This window comes from Filicampus tigris, chromosome 17 (assembly GCF_054856515.1).
Source record: "Filicampus tigris isolate MCC_2025a chromosome 17, RoL_Ftig_1.0, whole genome shotgun sequence".
Classification (NCBI taxonomy): domain Eukaryota; kingdom Metazoa; phylum Chordata; class Actinopteri; order Syngnathiformes; family Syngnathidae; genus Filicampus; species Filicampus tigris.
This window is the reverse complement of record NC_141233.1, coordinates 425192-450809: the sequence shown is the minus strand read 5'-3', so window position 1 is coordinate 450809 and position 25618 is coordinate 425192. Positions and strand designations below refer to the sequence as shown.

The 25618-nt window shown below is 49.4% G+C and overlaps 1 protein-coding gene across 2 annotated transcripts in view; it reads right to left on the bottom strand.

The window, feature by feature from the left end:
• LOC147132788 (uncharacterized) overlaps nt 1-25618 on the bottom strand; it is a 90701-nt gene that overhangs the window by 55620 nt on the left and 9463 nt on the right. Inside the window, exon 1 of one of the 2 annotated variants that reach the window (XM_086012090.1) lies at nt 5242-5650. The exons of the other annotated variant lie outside the window; for it this stretch is intronic. Coding sequence (XP_085868216.1) covers nt 5242-5341 — 100 coding nt within the window. The 5' untranslated portion in view covers nt 5342-5650. Of the gene's footprint in view, nt 1-5241; nt 5651-25618 lie in introns of those variants that run through there. 2 annotated transcript variants of the gene reach the window in all.

Sequence of the window (25618 nt, the reverse complement as noted above, 5' to 3'; positions counted from 1 at the left end):
GGAAATTCTCCTTTTCCGCGCATGTTCCATTGCAACAAAGGACAAGGTGTGAAAAAATATTGCAGTTGTACACACGACAGGTGTAACAGCAGCCCGAATTCCACAAAATGTGAGATGACTGGTGATCACCACTGTGTTTTGCGGCCACTTTATACCGTAGTCTGTGCTGTGTTTGCAATGCCCGCCAAACTACAGTATCGAACCACTTCCTGAAGCACTCACGTCATAATTTCCGGGTTTTGCCCAAAGGAGGCTTCGCGGAAACGGCCCTCCCGTTGCTCGACACAAGCCTCGGCGCCTTGGCACATTTCGTCCCATCGCTAGCCTTCAAGGTCCGCCCAGACAACAGGAAACAACATAACTAATGAACAAGGTCGCAACACTAATGTGGAGCGGTCATTCGGGGGAAGAATGTGATGAATTTGAACTGAAGCAACATCAACAGAATGTACATCTCGAGATGTTCTCTAAGGCAGTGGCCCCCAACCTTTTTTCTGCCACGGACCGGTTCATACAAGTCTACACCGTTTGTGGCCCGGCCCCGTAACAATTCGCCGTCAGCGGGGGGTGCCCGATTGGTGCCCAATACGTTTGTTTTACTCAAGTGCTAGCTTGTGCATTTAATATTAGCGTTACGCGACGGAGATGCTAGCACGGAGAGTCTAACACGGAGAGTCTAGCTTGTGCATTTAATATTAGCATTACGCAACGGAGACGCTAGCACGGAGATGCTAGCTTGTGCATTTAATATTAGCATTACGCGACGGGGATGCTAGCACGGATAAGGCTTTCAACCGTCCCTTAAAAAAATGGAATCGTCCCGTATTTAGAAATATAAGTATGCGTCCCGTATTGAGTTGTAAAGGGACAAACTTTGTCCCGTAAAATCGTGACAGTCAAAAATAGTCTGTAAAATGTCGATGGAATTAATGAACAACAGTTGTCTTTATATGACAACTTATGGTAATGATCCTAGGACCTATCTGCTCTATGACCAATGAGCTGAGAGCATATTTTTACAAGAGTATGACGATACCGAATCCGCTTATCTTAGCATGAATGACACGGTGAGACTCCTTCGAGCAGCAATGCGACCGGCAGAAGCACTAGTCCTTCGCAGAAATGATTCCAAAAATACAGAGGACTCGAAAGCAGAAAACACATGGGTCGAAAAAGTGAGAGAAAATATCAAGTACACTGCACCGTTTGCCGGCGCAGTTTTTCCATAGTCCATGGTGGACTGACTGACCTCAAACAAACATTTTTTCAGTGGTGGAGACATACGGAAGGCTCAACAAAACTAAGGGAACCCGAGACAAATTTGTTGTCAACCAGGTAACGCCAGAGCTAGATACGGTATGTACGGTATGTAAATAATTATTTTTTTAACCCTCTGATCAAGGTTTAATATGGGAATGTGCAATGAATGTCAGCATTGTGTAACATAATAAGAAACATAATTTTGGGGAGGAATAAACAAGTACCGTATTTTCCGGACTATAAATCGTGTTTTTTTCATAGTTTGACCAGCGGTGCGACTTATACTCTGGAGCGACTTATGTGTGAAATTATTATCACATAGTTGCAGTAGAACATGATTATTACTGTCATGGCTTGTTAGTACTGACTTGTATTTATGATGTTTTGTCTCCCTCTGCAGGCGCTTTAGAGTAATTGAATCTGTCCCCAATATTTCTAATATTATTGGAAGATTTTATCACGCCACTTCCAGTTCATAGTTCAAGTAGTCTGCTAAGCGACATGTTATCTTGATGTGTTTACAGCCATTTTACAGCTTGGTCAAGCTGCAGAGGGAGACAAAACATCATAAATACAAGTCAGCACTAACAAGCCATGACAATTACCTCCATCCATCCATCCATTATCTATACCGCTTATCCTCACAAGGGTCGCGGGGCGTGCTGGAGCCTATCCCAGCTGTCTTTGGGCAGTAGGCGGGGGACACCCTGAACTGGTTGCCAGCCAATCGCAGGGCACACAGAGACAAACATCCGCACTCACAATCACACCTAGCCACCGCCGCTGCCCACGCTTGCCGGCCGGGACGAGGAGCTGACCGCGACTGGGAGCGAGCTAACGTGCTATTGTTGCTACGCAGCTTGCGGCAGGAGGCTGCGCCGCGCCGTACATGTGGTTACTCATCGCTCCGGGAGAGTGGTTGTAAGCGAGATATGCTTACAAAGCCTACAGATGACCTTGTTGTCATCTGCTGCATCAAAATACTGCCAAAAGGTGATGTTGTTTTTCGTGGGAGCTTCGACATCTCTTTTCTTCCCCAAGCTTAGTGTCCCCGCCCCCTACTATGTGTGCGTGTGGGCGGGGGAGAGACAAGCAATTCTCTCTCTTGGTGCTTGGCTTGTTTACAGAGGCAGAGAGACGTGAGGAACAAGATGCGTGATAATGCAGCGTTTAACCGACTAGTAAAATACTAAACGTTTAATAAATTGTAGACGGTTAAACGACTAGTCACGCACATTCCTAGTCTCTTCATATGAAATTTTCAAGTTACGAAATGCCTCAACGGGAAAATATTGCCTCTAGTTACGAAAGAAATTTCAGGATACGAACGGTATCCTGAAACGTATGGGGTGATACTCGCAGTATGGGCTGCTACGCGCAGCTCCGGAGTTTCCTGAACGCAACATACTCATAGCTGCTCTGCCACTGGCTAGCCTAGCATCTTCCTGGCATCCCATTGGCTAAGAGGGACATCTTCCGTATGTCTCTATGTGTGTGGATAGATAGGTAAATAGATAGATAGATGCAGCGTCCTTGTAATTCGCCTCTCGGGCCATGAGGTCCTCCGATAGTTTTACGTTAATTAGAAACGAGGAAAAGAAAAAAAAAAAAGAAAAAATCGTTTTTTTGTCCATACAAACAAAGCAAGAGATAATAGCAAAGTATGAAAGGGGGATGCGTTTATTTGATCTCGCCAAAGAATATGACAGTAATGTATCGACAGTCGCCACGTTATTAAATCAGTTGTTTACAAGACGCCAGACAAAAACCACTTCTGAGAGAGAACATGAACCAAAGAGAGCAAAAAGCGATGAGGACAGCAATTAAAAGGTAAATGACCATTTTTATTCCTTACTCTAATCTTTGTTTTTTACATTATGCACAACTCTCGTTTATTGTGCAATAATCTAATTGTAACATGTATTTGTTACATTTTTTTCATGCATTTTTATGCTTTATAAAACATTTATGTCTGAATATTGGGGGGCTTGGAACGGATTAGGGCATTTACATGGAAACGCATCTCTACTTTCTCTCTACTTAAGAAATTTCTTCCAGAACCAATTAATTTCGTAAGTAGAGGTACCACTGTATTAAAAACAACGCACAGCCACCCACCCACGCGCGCGCGCGCACACACGCACACGCGCACACACCCCCACACACACACACACACACACGCACACAGAAATAAAAACAATATGGGACACACGTAATTGAGGTCTGTGGGACTGAAAGGTATACAACACTTTCATTTTATTTATTTATTTTTATTTGATTGCGTGTCAGGTGTGCGGCACCTGCATGTGACGTGGTACTGGTAAGTCCGTTCTCAACGCCGTTTGGCTGACTCGGACCGACTGGGCGGGCCTAAATACTGATGAGAACTCACACACGGACTAGCAGGGGTGTCCAGCTCCGGTCCTCAAGGGCAGCTTTCCTGCCCGTTTTCCAGCTCTCCTTGCTGTAAAAAAATGATCAGCTCATCAGCAAGCTCTGAAGAAGCTCATGATATTTTGAAACAGGTGCGTTGCAGCTGGGATAAATGGAAAACAGGCAGGACACCGGCACTTGAGGATCGAGTTTGGACACCCATGGACTAAAGCACTGACGAATGCCCACCTCTAGAATTTATAAAGAGAAAAATACCTGATGAGCCATGCTGAGTAGAGTTTAAAAAAATGGTAGCAACACAGTAAGAATACACTGTGAGCATTTAAATAAACCTTACATTGCGGGATATTGTAGAAAAAAAATATATATATAATCTCAATGATTTTGATTGACACTGAATTTACGATGTACTGTACCGTATTTTTCCGGCGATACGTCGCTTCGGAGAGTCTCTGCTTTGCTTCGAAGCAAAGCAGTCGAGAATTGTCGGTAATTCTTGTGTTTGTAAATGCTTGTCCAAGTAGGTGCAGTCTTTGTTTGTGTGAATCATATAGAGTTTCCTTGAGTTTCCTATAATGTTATAACTTAGTTTAATAAAATCTAAACACTATTTTCTAGCTCTTTTCGTCTTCTTTTTCTAATACATTGGACTTGCTGGTTTAAAAAACGGATTTGAATCACGTGCCTACATTTTTACTTTTTAATTAGAACTTTGACTACTTTTATTTAAGTCGATGTGTACCCTGCCTCTTGCTCAAAGGCAGCAGGGGTAGCTGCTTCACGCCCGCGACCCTAATGAGGTTAGCGTTTTGAGGATTGGATGGATGGGTTCAAGTTCAAGTAGGGTTGCCAACTGTCCCGTATTAGCCGGGACGTCCCGTATTTTGGGCTAATTTGGTTTGTCCCATACGAGACCTTAAATGATCCGTATATTGACTCTTGCAAATACAGAAAACTGCAATCTACCAATTCTGTAATACACACAGACGGGTTGTCAGCTCAATGTATTTTAATTGTATACTTAGTTGCTCGAACATACATTGCTGGTTCAAGCGGCAATTACTCCACCTGTCAGGTGAGGACTTCTCTCTGGCTGTGCAAAATGACAGAAGACTGCTTGAATCAGTCAGAAGCAGCCAGAAATATCCAGGGAAAAAATACATTTGGTGAGTCACACTCCTCTTTTACATTTCAGATTTCTTACACCCGTTTTTTGATGAAAAGAGACAAATTGTGCTTTCAAATGAGGTGACATATTGTCGCTGTCCTGTGAAAAACACTGTCCATTTTTTCTTATTTTTATGTGAATGTGGTTTCAGCATTAACGTGAAAATTAGAAGAAAAAAAAAAATCAAAAATTCATACATCATGCTCACTCCACCGTGGCACCGTGCACCTGTCCCTTATTTAGGAATGAAAAAGTTGGCAACCCTAAATTCAAGTCACACGAGATTGGACGTTAACGATGTCAAATTCAATGTAACGTCATAATACAATGACCGGATGAAGGTTTCGCCATGAAAAAAAAGAGGAATGTCGCAAAGTAATTCGTACAAAAAAGAGAGCAAGAACTAGAAAGTACCAAACCTGCTCTGCAGCCAACTCGAGACTTGCTGAAAACGGCGTCGTTGTCCTCTTTAGCCCCACAAAGTTCCTCCTCGTATTCCGCTGTTCTTATTGCACACATTTTCACACCATTAATCACAACACTTTACACTTACACTTGATCTCCGCTTCGCAACGAAGCGTCCCTTTGTGAGTGGCTAGCAAGCTTGGCAAAGTAAGCTAAGATAGGCCCTGAAGCTTGAACGAATAATGTTTGTCACAACTACAGTATGGACGTCCTGCGTGAAGCGTAGAGGTTAAAGTGCGTTCAATTGGGAATTGAGAAAAAGGGTAAGGGTTTTCAGCGGGTCGTATCCCTGAAGCGTGTGCCGAGAAATGTAGATGCGTAGTTCTTGAACGGCGGGTCTATGCGTGTGTTGATGACGTACGTGGTGACGTTTGAAGCCCCGCGAAGCGACTGCGGTCAAGCCAGCCTCCACCCGAAAAAATCAAGTCAAGCCAGCCGCCCCCAATTTCCTTTATATCAGGCATTACGGTAATAGGTCGCTGACGAGCGGCGAAAGCCCCCATTTGTAATAAAATCACACCATTACGCTGAACTGGGCGACAATGCTTCGGGTTAGAAATACATATTGTAACGAATTGGGTTATCTGTGTTGTGGTCGAATTAGTGGTTTGCTGAGCGAGTTGTTGTTTCCGAGGCTAATGAGTGCATCGCGCGGCTCGCTATATGGGAGCGGGTGCGGGCGAGAGAGGAGAAGCGGAGGACGAAGGAGAGGGAGCGGTGACACTTTCTCAACTTAACGGTTGTTTTACTGTACTGGCGTCGGCTGCGGCCCACAGTGGCCGGTTGGACTAATAAAATGCGTTAATTACACTACGTCTGATTGCGTGTTCTTGGAAAACGCTAAAATATATTAAACTAGAGAATGCAATTCCTGGAGAAATTGCGTGTGAAGGCGAAGGAAGCTGTATGGAAACCTCAGAATGCGTTGGAATGAAGTTGAATGACCTTGAAAAAAATCCGAAGGGAAACAAGAAAAGAGGAAGTAAGCAAACAATGAAAAAAAGGAAGTATGGGGAAAAAATAAGGAAAACAAAGAATGGTGGAATCAAAGGAAGGGACGAAGCAAAGGACCAAGATAGCAAGGAAAACAAGCAAGAAAGAAAACAAAGTAAGAATACAAAACAAAGGACACTAGGGAGCAAGGAAGGAAGGGAACAAGGAATCTCGGGAAGGACAGAACCTGCGGATGAGAAATCGGGGCGTCCCAATATTTTTGAACAAAATGGCCACTTCATTAGGGGCACCTAGGGATGAAAAATTGGGGTGTTCCAAAACTTTTGAACAACATGGCCACTTCATTTGGCACACCTGGGGAAGAAAATACTGGGTGTCCCAATATTTTTGAACAAAATGGCCGCTTCATTAGGGACACCTGGGGATGAAAATTCTGGGTGTCCCATTACTTTTGAACAACATGGCCGCTTCATTAGGGACACCTAGAGATTAAAACTCTGGGTGTCCCAATACTTTTGAACAACATGGCCACTTCATTAAGGGACACCTGGAGATGAAAATTCTGAGTGTCCCAATACTTTTGAACAACATGGCTGCTTCATTAGGGACACCTGGGGATGAAAATTCTGGGTGTCCCAATACGTTTGAACAACATGGCCGCTTCATTAGGGACACCTGGGAATTAAAATTCTGGGTGTCCCAATACATTGAACAACATGGCCGCTTCATTTGGCACACCTGGGGAAGAAAATACTGGGTGTCCCAATATTTTTGAACCAAATGGCCGCTTCATTAGGGACACCTGGGGATGAAAATTCTGGGTGTCCCATTGCTTTTGAACAACATGGCCGCTTCATTAGGGACACCTAGAGATTAAAATTCTGGGTGTCCCAATACCTTTGAACAACATGGCTGCTTCATTAGGGACACCTGGAGATGAAAATTCTGAGTATCCCAATATTTTTGAACAACATGGCTGCTTCATTAGGGACACCTGGGGATGAAAAATCGGGGTGTCTCAATACTTTTGAACAACATGTCCAAGATGACCGCCACACTGGGGAGACCTCGGGGTGAGTATCCCCAGTCTAGCTAATGTCCCTGTCCAAGATGATAGCCGCACTGGGTAGAACAAGGGGCAATAACACTGGTTCACTGGAAATGAATGGTGAAATTGTGTGGCTTTTTTAAGGGTGAATGAGTTTGAATGTGTGGGAAGTAGGAATTTTGGGGGTGATGAAAAGCTGAATGTGAGCTGAATGAGTTGAATGAATTTGTGGAAATTGGAATGGTGTAAATGTGAAAAGTGTTTTTTTGTGGGTTGAACAACATGCCCAAGATGGCCGCCGCACTGGGGAGATCTCGGGGCGAGTATCCCCGGTCTAGCTAATGTCCCTGGCCAAGATGGCCACCGCACTGGGGAGACCAAAGGGTAGGAGTCTCCAGTCTAGCTAATGTCCCTGCCCAAGATGGCCGCCGCACTTGGAGAGACTTCGAGGTGAGTATCCCCAGTCGAGCTAATGTTACTGCCCAAGATGGCCGCCGCACTGGGGAGACCTCGGGGTGAGTATCCCCAGTCTAGCTAATGTGCCTGCTCAAGATGGCCGCCGCACTGGGGAGACCTTGGGGTGAGTATCCCCAGTCTAGCTAATGTTACTGCCCAAAATGGCCGCCGCACTGGTGAGACCTCGGGGTGAGTATCCCCAGTCGAGATAATGTCCCTGCCCAAGATGGCCGCCGCACTGGGGAGACCTTGGGGTGTGTATCCCCAGTCTAGCTAATGTGCCTGCTCAAGATGGCCGCCACACTGGGGAGACCTCGGGGTGAGTATCCCCAGTGTAGCTAATCTCCCTGCCCAAGATGGCCGCCGCACTGGGAAGACCTCGGGGTGAGTATCTCCAGTGTAGCTAATGTCTCTTTCCAAGATGGCCGTCGCACTGGGGAGACCTCGGGGTGAGTATCACCAGTCTAGCTACTGTCCCTGCCCAAGATGGCCGCCGCACTGGGGAGATCTCGGGGTGAGTATCCCCAGTCGATATAATGTCCCTGTCCAAGATGGCGGCCACACTGGGGAGATGTCGGGGTGAGTATCCCCGGTCTATCTTATATCCCTGACGAAGATAGCCGCCTCACCGGGGTGACCTGGGGTGAGTTCCCCAATCTATCTTTAATCCCTGACCAAGATGGCCGCCGCACTGGGTAGTCCTTGGGGCGAGTATCCCCGGTCTAGCTAATGTCCTTGTCGAAGATGGCTGCCGCACTGGGGAGACCTCGGGGTGAGTATCCCCTGTCTAACTAATGTCCCTGACAAAGATGGCCGCAGCACTGGGGAGACCTCAGGGCGACTATACCCAGTCTAGCTAATGTCCCTGACCAGGATGGCCATCGCTCCAAGGAGCACACGGGACGAATCGAATTAGTTTCCCTGACCAAGATGGCCGCGGCACCGGGGAGACGTCGGGGTGAGTATCCCCAGTCTAGCTAATGTTCCTGACCAAGATGGCTGCCACACCAGGGAGACCTCGGGGCGAGTATCCCCAGTCAAGTTAATGCCCCTGACCACGATGGCGACTTCAGTGGAGAGACCTCGGGACGGGTATCCCGAATCGAGCTAATGTCCCTGACCAAGATTGCCGCCGCTCCATCGAGACCTACCGGCGTGTATACCCAGTCTAGCTAATGTCCCAGTCGAAGATGGCCGCCGCTCTGGGGAGACCTCGGGGCGTGGATCCCCAGTCTAGCTATTGTCCCTGTCCAAGATGGCCGCCGCGCCGGGGAGACCTCGGGGCGTGTATCCCCAGTTTAGCGAATGTCCCTGACCAAAATGGTCGCCACACTGGGGTAACCTCGGGATGAGTATCCCGAGTATAGCTAATGACCTCGGGGCGTGGATCCCCAGTCTAGCTATTGTCCCTGTCCAAGATGGCCGCCACGCCGGGGAGACCTCGGGGCGTGTATCCCCAGTTTAGCTAATGTCCCTGAACAAGATGGCCGCCATAATTGGGAGACCTCTGGGTGAGTATCCCCAGTCTAGCTATAGTCCCTGACCAAGATGGCCCCCACACCAGGGAGACCATTTGGAGAGTATCTCCATTCCAGCGAATATCCCTGGCCAAGATGGCCCCCGCAACAAGGAGACCTCGGGGCGAGGATCCCCGGTCTAGCTAATGTCCCTGACCAAGATGGCTGCCGCACACGGGAGACTTCAGGGCGAGTATCCCCAGTCTAGCTGATGTCCCTGACTAAGAAGGCCGCCGCACCGGGATGACCTGGACGCAAGAATCCCCAGTCTAGCTAATGTCCCTGACCAAGATGGCCGACGCACCGGGGAGACCTCGGAATGAGTATCCCTGGTCTAGCTAAAGTCCCTGACCAAGATGGCCGCCGCACCAGGGAAACGTCGGTGTTAGTATCCCCAGTCTAGTATAAGTACCTGACGAAGATGGCCGCCGCACCGGGGAGACCACTGGGGAGACCTCCAGTCTAACTAATGTCCCTGACCAAGATTGGCCGCCGCACCAGGGAGACCTCGGGGTGAGTATCCCCTGTCTAGCTAATGTCCCTGAGCAAGATGGCCGCCGCACCAGGGAAACGTCGGTGTTAGTATCCCCAGTCTAGTATAAGTACCTGACGAAGATGGCCGCCACACCGGGGAGACCTCGGGGCAATTATACCCAGTTTAGCTAATGTCCTTGTTCAAGATGGCCGTCGCAACGGGGAGACATTGGGGTGAATATCCCTAGTTTAGCTAAGGTTCCTGACCAAGATTGCCGTTGCAACGAGGAGACGCCCGGGTGAGTATCCTTAGTTAAGCTAATGTCCCAGGTCAAGATGGTCGTCGCACCAGGGAGACCTCGGGGTGAGTATCCCCAGTCTAGCTAATGACCCTGACCGAGATGGCCACCGCACCGGGGAGACCACGGGGCGCGTATCCCCAGTCTAGCTATTGTCCCTGACGAAGATGGCAGCCGCACCGGGGAGACCTCGGGGCCAGTATCCCCGGTCTGGCTAATGTCCCTGACCAAGATGGCCGCCCACTGGGGAGACCTCGGTGCAAGTATCCCTAGTCTAACTAATGTCCCTGACGAAGATGGCAGCCGCACCGAGGAGACCTCGGGGTGAGTATCCCCTGTCTAGCCAATGTCCCTGACCAAGATGGCCGCGGCACCAAGGAAACGTCGTGGTTAGTATCCCCAGTCTAGTATAAGTCCCTGACCAAGATGGCTGCTGCACCGGGTAGACCTCGGGATGAGTATGCCCAGTCTAGCTAATGTCTCTGATCAAGATGGCCGCCGCACCAAGGAAACGTCGTAGTTAGTATCCCCAGTCTCGTATAAGTCCCTGACCAAGATGGCTGCTGCACCGGGTAGACCTCGGGGTGAGTATCCCCTGTCTAGCCAATGTCCCTGACCAAGATGGCCGCCGCACCAAAGAAACGTCGTGGTTAGTATCCCCAGTCGAGTATAAGTCCCTGACCAAGATGGCTGCTGCACCGGGTAGACCTCGGGATGAGTATCCCCAGTGTAGCTATTGTCCCTGACCAAGATGGCCGCCGCTCCATCGAGACCTACCGGCGTGTATACCCGGTTTAGCTAATGTCCCAGTCGAAGATGGCCGCCGCTCTGGGGAGACCTCGGGGCGTGGATCCCCAGTCTAGCTATTGTCCCTGTTCAAGATGGCCGCCGCGCCGGGGAGACCTCGGGGCGTGTATCCCCAGTTTAGCGAATGTCCCTGACCAAAATGGTCGCCACACTGGGGAGACCTCGGGATGAGTATCCCCAGTCTAGCTAATAACTCTGACCAAGATGGTCGCCGAACTAGGGAGTCCTCGGGGTAAATATCCACAGTCTAGCTAAAGTCCCTGAACAAGATGGTCGCCGCAACACGCAGACCTCGAGGTGAGTATCCTCAGTCTAGCTAAAGTCCCTGAACAAGATGGCTGCACACTGGGGAGACCTTGGGTTAAGTACCCCTACTCGAGCTAATTTCCCTGACCAAGATGGCCGCTGCACTGGGGAGACGGCAGGGTGAGTATCCCAGTCTAGCTCATGTCCCTGACCAACATGGCTGCCGAAACGCGGAGACCTCGGGATGAAAGTCCCGAGACTAGCTAATGTCCCTGACCAAGATGGCCGCCGCACAGGGGATTCGTCAGGGTGAGTATCCCCGGTCTAGTTTTAACCCTGACCAAGATGGCCGCCCACTGAGGAGACCTTGGTGCGAGTGTCCCCAGTCTCGCTAATGTCCCTGACCAAGATGGCTGCCATACCGGGGAGACCTTGGGGTGAGTATCCACAGTCTTGCTAATGTCCCTGACCAAGATGGCCGCCGCACTGGGTAGTCCTCGGGACGAGTATCCCAAGTCTAGCTAATGTCCTTGTGCAAGATGGCCGCCCCACCGGGGTGACCTCGGGGTGAGTATCATCCGTCTAGCTAATGTCCCTGACCAAGATGGCGGCCACACTGGGGAGATGTCAGGGTGAGTATCCCCGGTCAATCTTATATCCCTGACCAAGATTGCCGCCGCACCGGGCAGACCTGGGGTGAGTTCCCAAATCTAGCTTTAATCCCTGACCAAGATGGCCACCGCACTGGGTAGACCTTACGGCTAGTATCCCCAGTCCAGCTAATGTCCTTGTCGAAGATGGCTGCCGCACCGGGGAGACCTCGGGGTGAGTATCCCCAGTCTGACTAATGCCCCTGACCAAGATGGCCGCAGCACTGGGGAGACCTCAGGGCGACTATACCCAGTCTAGCTAATGTCCTTGACCAGGATGGCCGTCGCTCCAAGGAGCACACGGGACGAGTATCCCCAGTCTAGCTATTGTCCCTGACCAAGATGGACGCCCCACTAAGGAGAAATCGGGGCAAGTATCCCCAGTCGAGCTAATTTCCCTGACCAAGATGGCCGCGGCACCGGGGAGACGTCTGGGTGAGTATCCCCAGTCTAGCTAATGTTCCTGACCAAGATGGCTGCCACACCAGGGAGACCTCGAGGCGAGTATCCCCAGTCAAGTTAATGTCCCTGACCACGATGGCCACCACAGTGGAGAGACCTCGGGACAGATATCCCGAATCGAGTTAATGTCCCTGACCAAGATGACCACCGCTCCATCGAGACCTACCGGCGTGTATACCCAGTCTAGCTAATGTCCCAGTCAAAGATGGCCGCCGCTCTGGGGAGACCTCGGGGCGTGGATCCCCAGTCTAGCTATTGTCCCTGCCCAAGATGGCCACAGCGCCGGGGAGACCTCCGGGCGTGTATCCCCAGTCTAGCTATTGTCCCTGTCCAAGATGGCCGCCGCGCCGGGGAGACCTCGGGGCGTGTATCCCCAGTTTAGCGAATGTCCCTGACCAAAATGGTCGCCGCACTGGGGAGACCTCGGGATGAGTATCCCCAGTCTAGCTTATGTCCCTGAACAAGATGGTCGCAGCAACACCTAGACCTCGAGGTGAGTATCCCCAGTCTAGCAAAAGTCCCTGACCAAGATGGCCGCCCACTTGGGAGACCTCGGGGTGAGTATCCCCAGTCTAGCTAATGTCCCTGACCAAGATGGCCGCTGCACTGGCGAGACGTCAGGGTGAGTATCCTGGTCTAGCTCATGTCCCCAACCAACATGGCTGCCGCAACGGGGAGACCTCGGGATGAAAGTCCCGAGTCTAGCTAATGTCCTTGACCAAGATGGCCGCCGCACAGGGGAGTTGTCAGGGTGAGTATCCCCAGTCTAGCTTTGTCCCTGACCAAGATGGCTGCCCACTGGGGAGACCTTGGTGCGAGTATGCCTAGTCTCACTAATGTCCCTGACCAAGATGACCGTCATACCGGGGAGACCTCGGGGTGAGTATCCCCAGTCGAGCTAATGTCCCTGACCAAGATAGCCACCCCACTGGGTAGTCCTCGGGGGCAGTATCCCCAGTCTAGCTAATGTCCTTGTGCAAGATGGCCGCCGCACCGGGGCGACCTCGGAGTGAGTATCCCCAGTCTAGCTAATGTCCCTGACCAAGATGGCGGCCGCACCGGGGAGATGTCGGGGTGAGTATCCCCGCTCTATCTTATATCCCTGACCAAGAAAGCCGCCGCACCGGGGAGATCTTACGGCTAGTATCCCCAGTCCAGCTAATGTCCTTGTCGAAGATGACTGCCGCATCGGGGAGACCTCGGGGGGAGTATTCCCAGTCTAGCTAATGTCCCTGACCAAGATGGCTGCCGCATCGGGGAGACCTCGGGATGAGTATCCCCAGTCTAACTAATGTCCCTGACCAAGATGGCCGCAGCACTGGGGAGACCTCAGGGCGACTATACCCAGTGTAGCTAATGTCCCTGGCCAGGATGGCCGCCGCTCCAAGGAGCACACGGGACGAGTATCCCCAGTCTAGCTATTGTCCCTGACCAAGATGGACGCCGAACTGGGGAGACCTCCGGGCAAGTATCCTCAGTCTCACTAATGTCCCTGACCAAGATGGCCGAAGCAACAAGGGAGACCACGGGGCGAGTACCCGCAGTCTAGTTAATATCCCTGACCAAGTTGGCCGCCACACCAGGGAGACCTCTAGGCAAGTAACCCCAGTCTATCTATTGTCCCTGACCAAGAAGGCCGCCGCAACGGCGGGACCTCTGGGCGGGTATCCCCAGTCTAGCTAATGTCCCTGACCAAGATGGCCGCCGCACCAGGGAGACCTATCAGCGTGTATCCCTAGTCGAGCTAATGTCCCTGACCAAGATGGCCTCCTCACTGGGGAGACTTCGGCGCATGTATACCCAGTTTAGCTAATGTTCCTGTCCAAGATGGCCGCCGTTCTGGGAAAACCTCGGGGCATGTATCCCCAGTCTAATTAACGTCCGGGACTAAGATGGCCGCCGCACCGGGGAGACCTCGGGGTGAGTCTTCCCAGACTTGCTAATATCCCTTCACGAGATGGCCACCGCACTGGGGAGACCTCAGGGTGAGTATCCCCAGTTTAGCTAATATCCCTGACCAAGATTGTTGCCGCACTAGGGAGTCCTCCGTGTAAGTATCCCCATAATGTCCCTGAACAAGATGGCCGCTGCAACAGGCAGACCTAGGGGTGATTATCCCCAGTCTAGCTTAAGTCCCTGACCAAGATGGGTGCCCACTGGGGAGACCTTAGTGTGAGTATCCCCAGTCTAGCTAATGTCCCTGACAAAGATGGCCGCCGTACCGGGGAGACCTCGGGGTGAGTATCCCCAGTCTAGCTAATGTCACTGACCAAGATTGCCGTCGCACCGGGAAGACGTCAGGGTGAGTATTCCCAGTCTAGCTAATGTCCATGTCAAAGATGGCCGCCGCAACGGGGAGACATCCGGGTGAGTATCCCCAGTCTAGCTATTGTCCCTGACGAAGATGGCCGCCGCACCGGGGAGACCTCGGGATGAGTATCCCCAGTCTAGCTAATGTCCATGTCCAAGATGGCCTCCTCACCGGGGAGACTGCGGGGTGAGTATCCCCAGTCTAGCTAATTTCTCTGACCAAGATGGCCGCCGCACCGCATAGACCTCGGGGTGAGTATACTTAGTCGAGCTAATGTCCCTGACCAAGACGGCTGCTGCACCGGGGAGACCACGGGGCGAGTATCCCCAGTTTAGCTATTGTCCCCGTCCAAGATGGCCGCCGCACTGGGGAGACCTCGGGGTAAGTATCCCCAGTCAAGCTAATGTCCCTGACCAAGATGGCTGCCACATCGGGGAGACCTCGGGGTGTGTATCTTCAGTCTAGCTAATGTCCCTGACCAAGATGGCCGCTATACCGGGGAGACGTCATGGTGAGTATCCCAGTCTATCTCATGTCCCTGACCAACATGGGCGCCGCAACGGGGAGACCTCGGGGTGAGTGTCCCCAGTCTAGCTAATGTCCCTGACCAAGATGGACGCCGCACAGAGGAATCGTCAGGGTGAGAATCCCCAGTCTAGCTTTGTCCCTGACCAAAATGACTGCCGCACCTGAGAGACCTTGAGGTGAGTATCCCCAGTCTAGCTAATGTCCCTGACTAAGATGGTTGCCGCAACAGGCAGACTTCGGGGTGAGTATCCCCAGTCTAGCTTAAGACCCTGACCAAGATGGCCGCCGCACTGGGTAGTCCTCGGGGCGAGTATCCCCAGTCTAGCTAATGTCCCTGACCAACATGGGCGCCGCAACGGGGAGACCTCGGGGTGAGTGTCCCCAGTCTAGCTAATGTCCCTGACCAAGATGGACGCCGCACAGGGGAATCGTCAGGGTGAGAATCCCCAGTCTAGCTTTGTCCCTGACCAAAATGACTGCCGCACCTGAAAGACCTTGAGGTGAGTATCCCCAGTCTAGCTAATGTCCCTGACTAAGATGGTCGCCGCAAAAGGCAGACTTCGGGGTGAGTATCCCCAGTCTAGCTTAAGACCCTGACCAAGATGGCCATCGCACTGGGTAGTCCTCGGGGGGAGTATCCCCAGTCTAGCTAATGTCCCTGACCAAGATGGCCGCCGCACTGGGTAGTCCTCGGGGGCAGTATCCCCAGTCTAGCTAATGTCCTTGTGCAAGATGGCCGCCGCACCGGGGTGACCTCGGAGTGAGTATCCCCAGTCTCGCTAATGTCCCTGACCAAGATGGCGGCCGCACCTGGGAGATGTCAGGGTGAGTATCCCCGGTCTATCTTATATCCCTGACCTAGATAGCCGCCGCACCGGGGAGACCTTACGGCTAGTATCCCCAGTCCAGCTAATGTCCTTGTCAAAGATGACTGCCGCATCGGGGAGACCTCGGGGGGAGTATTCCCAGTCTAACTAATGTCCCTGACCAAGATGGCCGCAGCACTGGGGAGACCTCAGGGCGACTATACCCAGTCTAGCTAATGTCCCTGACCAGGATGGCCGCCGCTCCAAGGAGCACACGGGACGAGTATCCCCAGTCTAGCTATTGTCCCTGACCAAGATGGACGCCGAACTGGGGAGACCTCCGGGCAAGTATCCTCAGTCTCACTAATGTCCCTGACCAAGATGGCCGCCGCACAAGGGAGACCACGGGGCGAGTACCCGCAGTCTAGTTAATATCCCTGACCAAGATGGCCGCCGCACCTGGGAGACCTCGGGGTGAGTCTCCCCAGACTTGCTAATGTCCCTTCACGAGATGGCCGCCGCACTGGGGAGACTTCTGTGTGAGTATCCCCAGTTTAGCTAATGTCCTTGACCAAGATGGTTGCCGCACTAGGGAGTCCTCCGGGTAAGTATCCCCTTTCTAGCTAATGTCCCTGAACAAGATGGTCGCTGCAACAGGCAGACCTAGGGGTGAGTATCCTCAGTCTAGCTTAAGTCCCTGACCAAGATGGCCGCCCACTTGGGAGACCTTGGTGCGAGTATCCCCAGTCCAGCTAATGTCCCTGACCAAGATGGCCGCCGTACCGGGGAGACCTCGGGTCGAGTATCCCCAGTCTAGCTAATGTCCCTGACCAAGATGGCCGCCGCACCGGGGAGACGTCAGGATGAGTATCCCCAGTCTAGCTAATGTCCCTGACCAAGATGGCCACCGCACCGGGGAGATCTCGGGGCGAGTATCCCCAGTCTAGTTAATATCCATGACCAAGATGGACGCCGCACGGCGGAGACCTATAGGCAAGTAACCTCAGTCTAGCTATTGTCCCTGACCAAGATGGCCTCCACAACGAAGAGACCTCGGGGCGGGTATCCCCAGCCTAGCTAATGTCCCTGACCAAGATTGCCGCTGCACCAGGGAGACCTGTCGGCGTGTATCCCCAGTCTAGCTAATATGCCTGACCAAGATGGCCTCCTCTTTGGGGAGACCGCGGGGTGCGTATCCCCAGTCTAGCTAATGTCTCTAACCAAGATGGCCGCCGCACCGCGTAGACCTCGGGGCTAGTATACCCAGTCGAGCTAATGTCCCTGACCAAGATGGCCTCCTCACCGGGGAGACCACGGGGCGAATATCCCCAGTCTTGCTATTGTCCCTGACCAAGATGGCCGCCGCACCGGGGAGACCTCGGGGTGAGTATCCCCAGTCTAGCTAATGTCCAAGTTAAAGATGGCCGCCGCAACGGGGAGACATCCGGGTGAGTATCCCCAGTCTAGCTATTGTCCCTGACCAAGATGGCCGCTGCACCGCATAGACCTCGGGGCGAGTATACCGAGTCGAGCTAATGTCCCTGACCAAGACGGCCGCTGCACCGGTGAGACCACGGGGCGAATATCCCCAGTCTAGCTAATGTCCCTTCCCCAGATGGCCGCCGCACTGGGGAGACCTCGGGGTGAGTATCCCCAGTCGAGCTTATGTCCCTGACCAAGATGGTCGCCACACTAGGGAGTCCTCTGGGTGAGTATCCTTAGTCTAGCTTAAGTCCCTGACCAAGATGGCCGCCCACTGTGGAGACTTCGGTCGGTGCGAGTCTCCCCATTCTAGATAATGTCCCTGCTCAAGATGGCCGCCGCACCGGGGAGACCTTGGGGTGAGTATCCCCAGTCTAGCTAATATCCATGTCCAAGATTGCTGCCGCACCAGGGCGACCTATCGGCGTGTATCCCCAGTCTAGCTAATGTGCCTGACCAAGATGGCCTCCTCACTGGGGAGACCGCGGGGTGAGTATCCCCAGTCTAGCTAATGTCTTTGACCAAGAAGGCCGCCGCACCGCGTAGACCTCAGGGCGAGTATACCCAGTCGAGCTAATGTCCCTGACCAAGATGGCCTCCTCACCGGGGAGACCACGGGGCGAGTATCCCCAGTCAAGCTAATGTCCCCGTCCAAGATGGCCGCCGCACTGGGGAGACCTCGGGATAAGTATCCCCAGTCTCGCTAATGTCCCTGCCCAAGATGGCCGCCGCACATTCGGGGTGAGTATCCCCAGTCTAGTGTTGAAAAGCTAAATTTGAGTTGAATGAGTTGAATGTCTTGAATTTTTGGAAATTGGAATGGTGTAAATGTGAAATGTTGAATGTGACATTTAAAATTAATAGGATTTTTGGGGGTGAAAGATGGGAAATATTGAGGAACCGTAAATGTTAGGGGTGAAAAAAATAGAAGTTGTGATGACATGAATTTTTGGAATAATTTGAACGGGTTGAATCGGATGAAGTATGTGGAAGCAGTTGATGTTTGAATATGCCATTGGAAATTAATGTTTTTTGGGGGGTTGAAAAAGGTTGAATTGTGGGGGAACCGTAAATGTTAGGGGTGAAAAGTTGAAAAATTTAATGAGCTGAATGAGTTGAATGACTTCAATGACTTTAATTTGTGGAAATTAGGAAGGTGTAAATGTGAAAAGTTGAATGTTCCAATGGAAATCGTTGGTGAATAGTTGATCTTTTGTGGATTTTTCAAGTGTGAATGAGTTGAATGTGTGGGAAAGTAGGAATTTTGGTGGTGTTGAAAAGCTGAATATGAGTTGAATGACTTGATTATGTGTAAATTGGGAAGGTTTAAATGTGAAAAGTTTAATGTTCCAATGGAAATTAATGGTTAATAGTGGAATTTTTGTGGGGTTTTTGATGGTGAATGAGTTGAAAGTGTGGGAAGTAGGAATTTTGGGGGTCTTGAATAGGTGAATGTGAGCTGAATGAGTTGAATGACTTGAATTTGTGGAAATTGGAATGGTGTAAATGTGAAAAATCGAATGTGTCAATGGAAATGAATGGTGAATAATTTTTGTGGGTTTTTTACGGGTGAATAAGTTGAAATTTTTGGTAAGTAGGAACTGTGGCTGTGTTGAAAAGCTTTACCAATCTGAGTTGAATCTTATGAATTCGAAATCGGAATGGTGGAAATGGGAAATGTTGAATATGCCATTGGAAATGAATGTTTTTTTGGGGGGTGAAAAACAGGGAATTTGGGGGAAACCGTAAATTTTTTGAATGAGGAAAAAGTACCCCATTGTTGGCGTGAATCTTTGGAATATATTGAAGTTGGAATGGCGAGAATCGGTTGAAAAATGTGGGCGTAGAAGCACGCCGAAAAAGTGTGAGTAATAAAATAGAATAATAATAATAATAAAGTTGAATGGTGTAGAATAACATATGTGTGAAGGCCTTCGCCTTCACACAATAATAATAAGAAGAAGAATTTCTACGAAAACAATAGGGTCCTTGCCGCTATCGCTGCTTGGGCCCTAATAAGAATTTCTACGAAAACAATAGGGTACTTGCAGCTATCGCTGCTCGGGCCCTAACTAGAGCTGCGATGCGAGCAGCTATCACGGGCCCTCGCAAGCCTGGCCAAGTTGGGGTACTTGCAAGTCGGGGTACTTGCAATTCGGGGCACTTGCCCAAAGGACAATAAGCATAAAAACTGCAGGTGTTTATGCCACTCCCTATGTTTGTCCAAAGGTGCATGATTTTTCGCCTACGTTTAGACCATGAAAAACAGCATAATGTATCTTTGCAAATGGCTCATCACAACGGCAACAGCGTGCAACGAAAAAATAAAACTTTCAAAAACTTTTCATCAAACACTCAAAATTGTTGTCGATCGGATAAAATCTCTTGGAGGAGTTTGGAAAAATATGACCTCTACAATAGGGCAAAAATGTCGGCCTATTCCAAAATAAAGTCGAAATGGCGGACTTCCTGTAAGATTTAGCCTATGTCTATAAGATACTTTTTTATTGGTCTTGGGCTTTTACAGATGTCTCCAAACTGTCACAGATCTAGGTAAAATGTAGGACCGTGAATGCGTCCTTAAATATGTGTAAAGGGATCTATTGGGACATTTTTTTAAACAAGCACACAAAATCTCCAGTTTTTATTTTTTGCCAGGTCTAATGTGTGCTCAAAGTTTCACAGGTTTTTGCCCAGATTCAAACCCTCAAAAACAGCATCATTTTTCTTTTTGAACACTGCATCGGCGTGGCATCAGCATGCAATGAAATAAAAAATCTTTTCACAGATGTACATGAAATGCAGAACTGGGAACGCTTAGTTTAAAATTTGTAGGTGGCGCTATGGAGCCAGTTTTGGAAAATAGCAGAAGATATCTCCAAAATATTTATTTTCATGCAAGGTCTGATGTGCGTGCCAAGTTTCATGAGTTTTCGCCAAGTTTAGATCCTCCAAAACACTTACTTATATGATATACAGCGCATCACCACTACAACATCGTACAACGAAATAAAAAGATTTCAATAACTTTTCATCTTAAACATCTTTAGGTGAAGCATGAAAAGTTTGAAGATGATCTAATAAATGCTCTAGGAGGAGTTCGTTAATATATGACCACTATGAAAGTCCGAAAAAGGTGCGACAATTCCAAACTAAAATCAAAATGGTTGACTTCCTGTAAGGTTTAGCACATGGCTAAAAAAATAGACGTTTTTGTAGGTCTTAGGTTGTGACATATACCACCAAATTTTCCAAGATGTAGGTGAAACGTACGACCCAGAATCTTTCTTTAAGAAGGAGTTATGAAACGTAAAGTTTGATGCTCAGCTCCCGTCAAAAAGTGTTTTGAAAACGTAAAATATTTTTCCATGTTTTTTTCCCCAAGTGTTGCGATGGTAAAACCCAAATTTGAAGTCAATCGGGTGAACCATCTCGGACTAGGGGGCATTTGTGTGACCCCTGTAAATGTTCACAAATGGACCGAAGTTGAACATTTCAACTACTCATCTCTCACTTCCTGGACAACGAAATAAAAAGATTTCAAATAACTTTTAATCTTAAACATCTTTAGATGAAGCATGCAAAGTTTGAAGACTTTAGATGAAGCATGCAAAGTTTGAAGACAATCAGATAAATGCTGATAAATAGGAGGAGTCTGTTAAAATATGACCACTATGATAGTCACAAAAAGTTGTGACAATTCCAAAGTAAATTCAAAATGGTCGACTTCCTGTAATGTTAAGACATTTTTGTAGGTCTTAAGCTGTTACTTACACCACCAAAATTTCATAGAAACGTACAACCCAGAATCCTTCGTTAAAAAGGAATTACGAAATGCAAAGTTTGATGCTCAGCCCCTGTCATATAGTGTTTCGAAAACGTAAAATATTTTCCCCAATTGTTGTCCCACATGATGAGATGGTACAACTCAAATTTGAAGTCAATCGAGTGAACCATCTCGGACTTGGGGGTAAATGTACGGCCCCTGTAAATGATCACAAATGGGCTAACGTTCTACTTGAGAATCCTCATAACTCACTTCCTGTACATATTTGGGCATGGGTATGAAAGACTTTTTGTACCACTGGGGGTGCTACACATGCCTCCCAGTTTTCATAGCCGTAGGTCAAACTTACCAGGACTTTCCTTTGATAACAAAATCGAGGGGTTCCTGGGGTCCCTGCAGACCCCTGTACATGTTCGGGAATGGGGACCAACGAATTTCTGTAGATCTGCGGGTGCTACATGTGCCTCGCAGGTTTCGTAAACATAGGTCAGACTTACTGGGACTTTCCTTTGATGAAAACATCGGCGGTGTTCTTGGTGGTCCTGCAGACCCCGTTTTTGAGTACCTGCACATGTTCAGGCATGGCGACCACAGGATTTTTGTAGGTCTGAGGGTGTTACACGTGCCTCCCGATTTTCATAGCAGTAGGTCAAACTTACCGGGACTTTCCTTTGATGAAACAAATCGAGGGGCTCTTGGGGTCCCTGCAGACCCCTGTACATGTTCGGGCATGGGGACCAAAAACTTTTTGTAGGTCTGAGGGTGCTACATGTGCCTCCCAGGTTTCGTAAACGTAGGTCAAACTTACCGAGACTTTCCGGGCTATAACGGACCCTCGCAACCCTGGCCTAATTGGGGTACTTGCACATAAGACAATAAAAATTGTCTGTGTTTATGCCTGGTCTGATTGTATGTCCAAAGGTGCATGAGTTTTCGCAAAGGTTTAGATTGTCAAAAACAGCGTAATTTGTCTTTGCAAATGGCTCATCACCACGGCAACAGCGTGCAACATAATAAAAAACTTGCAATAACTTTTCATCTTATCATGTTTAGGCGAAACACCTTAAGTTTGTAGACGAACGGATAAATCTCTAGGAGTTTGTTAAAATATGACCTCTACAAAAAGGCCATAAAATCGGCCGATTCCAAAATTAAGTAAAAATGGCGGACTTACTGTAAGATTTAGCCTATGGCTATAAGATACTATTTTTGTAGGTCTTGGGCTGTTACAGATGTCTCCGCCATGTCTGATGTGTGTGCAAAATCTTCACGGGTTTTCGCACAGGTTTAGACACTCAAAAACGGCATCATTTTTCTTCATAATCATTGCATTGCTGTGGCAACAGCGTGCGATGAAATTAAAAGTTTTCAATAAATTTTCATCATAAACATATGATGAAATGATCACAAATGGGCTAATGTTCTACTTGAGAATCCTCATAACTCACTTCCTGTACATGTTCAGGCATGGGTATCAAAGACTTATTCTACGTCTGGGGGTGCCACACATGCCTCCCAGTTTTCATAGCCGTAGGTCAAACTTACCAGGACTTTACTTTGATAACAAAATTGAGGGGTTCTTGGGGTCCCTGCAGACCCCTGTACATGTTCGGGCATGGGGACAAAAAAACTTTTGGTAGGTCTGAGGGTGCTACACGTGCCTCCCAGGTTTCGTAAACGTAGGTCAAATTTACCGGGATTTTCCTTTGATGAAAACATCGAGGGGTTCTTGGGGGTCCTGCAGACCCCGTTTTTGAGTACTCGAGTATTGCGACTTAAAAATATCCAATTTTTCGCCAGTGTCATGTTTTGCTCTAGGCGCTCCCTGTCTCTCTCTCTCTCTCTCTCTCTCTCTCTCTCTCTCTCTCTCTCTCTCTCTCTCTCTCTCTCTCTCTCTCTCTCTCTCTCTCTCTCTCTCTCTCTCTCTCTCTCTCTCTCTCTCTCTCTCTCTCTCTCTCTCTCTCTCTGTTATTTGCAGCCCAGCTGGAGTGGGGATTCGTTCCCTTCAGCTGTGCACCTTCCTTTTTGGGGGGTCCGGACTCTAACAATACTGTGGCCTCCATAGGACGAATTTCCAGTGATTCAACAGACTCAAAAAGACTTGAGCTTAGGGGCGAATTGTGTGTGCTTGGCAAACATGTTAATGTTACTGCGCTTATTGATTCAGGGGCAGATGACTGTTTTATTGATCCCGACTTAGTGGAAGCCTTGGGTTGCTCAACCGAAGAGCTGACCAAGGTCAAAAGGGTTACTGATCTTGATGGGCAACCTTTAGCAGATTTGTCACGTGTCCCATATTGCTCCGTCTGTCTGTTAAACATTCTGAAACGCGTCAATTTTTTGTCATGCCGTCTCGTGCGGCACCTGTCGTATTAGGCCTACCATGGCTCAAGATGCACAACCCGGACATTAACTGGGGTCGCCCAGCTATAGAAAATTGGAGTTTGTTTTGTCATGCTCATTGTCTTAAGTCTGCTGTGCCGGAGAACACACTATCGGTCATACCTCCAGAGGAGGAAATTAATTTGGATTATGTGCCACGTCAATATCATGACTTTAAGAAGGTGTTCAGTAAGGACCTTACACAAACCTTACCGCCACATCGGCCATATTATGGCGCCATTGACGTTGCGCCTAATTCGGCTCTCCCTAGCTCTCGCCGCTATCAAGTGTCGCAACCAGAGCAGGCAGCATTGAGGGATTATATCTCCGGTGAACTGACAGCAGGCCACATTCGTCCGTCCACTTCACCACTGGGTGCTGTTTTTTTTTTATTGATAAAATAGACGGGACCCTAAGACCGTGCGTAGTTTATCGAGGTCTTGATGACATCACGATCAAGAATAAGTACCCACTTTCCTTGTTGGATTCCGCTTTCGCCCCATTGCAGTCTGCAACCATTTTTTTCTAAATTAGACTTGCGCATTGCTTACCATTTGGTCCGTATTAGAGAAGGTGACGAGTGGAAGACGGCGTTCAAGACACCCCTCGGTCATTTCGAATATTTAGCGATGCCATTCGGGCTGACAAATGCACCGGCCGTTTTTCAGAGTTTTATCAATGATGTCCTCTGAGATATGCTAAATGTATTCGGCTTCGTCTATCTAGATGATATTCTGATCTTTTCTAAGGATAATCAGGAACATAGACAACATGTCCGTAAGGTCCTTCAGCGGTTATTGGAGATTCGACTGTACGTTAAAGCCGAGAAATGCGAATTTCACGTGGAATCGGTACCGTTTTGGGGGTTTATCATTGGAAAGGGACAACTGCGAGCTGATCCGGTTAAGACACGGACCCTGGTAGACTGGCCAAACCCTACCTCTAGGAAGCAGTTACAGAGATTTCTTGGTTTCGCTGACTTCTACAGGAGGTTTATTAGAAACTACAGTCAGGTCGCAGCCCCTTTAACTCGTTTAACGTCCAGCAACCTGCAGTTTCGGTGGAACGATAGCGCCGATGAAGCATTCAAAGAATTAAAGAAGTAATTTACTAGTCCACCAGTGCTTATTCATGCTAACCCTGATCTCCCTTTTGTCGTTGAGGTTGATGCTTCTAATTCAGGGGTAGGGGCGGTACTTTCTCAATGGGCCCCAGTCGACCAAAGGCCCCACCCCTGCGCCTTCTTCTCCAGGAAACTCTCCAGCCGAGTCCAACTATGACGTGGGGAACCGGGAGCTCCTGGCCATTGTCTTAGCCCTTCAAGAATGGCGTCACTGGCTGGAAGGTGCCAAGGAACCTTTCTCCGTATTCACTGACCACAAGAACCTTGAATACATTCGCTCTGCGAAGCGCCTGAACACCCGTCAAGCCAGGTGGGCGCTGTTTTTACCTGGTTCAATTTCACTCTCACCTATCGCAAAGGATCTCGCAATCAAAAGCCAGACGCCTTGTCGCGTCTTCACGACCCCGCAGTTGATGAGGCGCGGCACGAGGCAATCTTGCCGGGTTCATGTATTGTAGGAATGCTCCAGTGGGAGATTGAACAGAAAGTCTCGGAAGCCGCTCGTGACATTCCACTACCGGAGGGGTGTCCTCCTGGTTGTCTCTTTGTGCCGGCCGAACTTCGGCACGAGGTATTACTATGGGGACATTCGTCCAACGTGGCGTGCCACCCGGGTGTTAATCGCACCTCGGCCATGATCATGCAAAGGTTCTGGTGGCCGGACTTGAAAAAAGATGTCACAGATTTTGTAGGAGCGTGTTCGGCCTGGAACGGCCCCCCCGATCTGAACCCGAGCGGTGTTCGGTTACTGGACTTCTGTGCTCATCACGGATTGTTCATAACGAACACCATGTTCAAACATAAGGGTGTCCATATGTGCACTTGGCACCAGGATACCTAGGCCGCAGTTCGATGATCGACTTTGTAGTCGTATCATCGGATTTGCGGCCGCATGTTTTGGACACTCGGGTGAAGAGAGGGGCGGAGCTGTCAACTGATCACCATCTGGTCAACAAGAGCATCAAAACAAGTGTCATCAGTGTCATCATTACTCTCAAC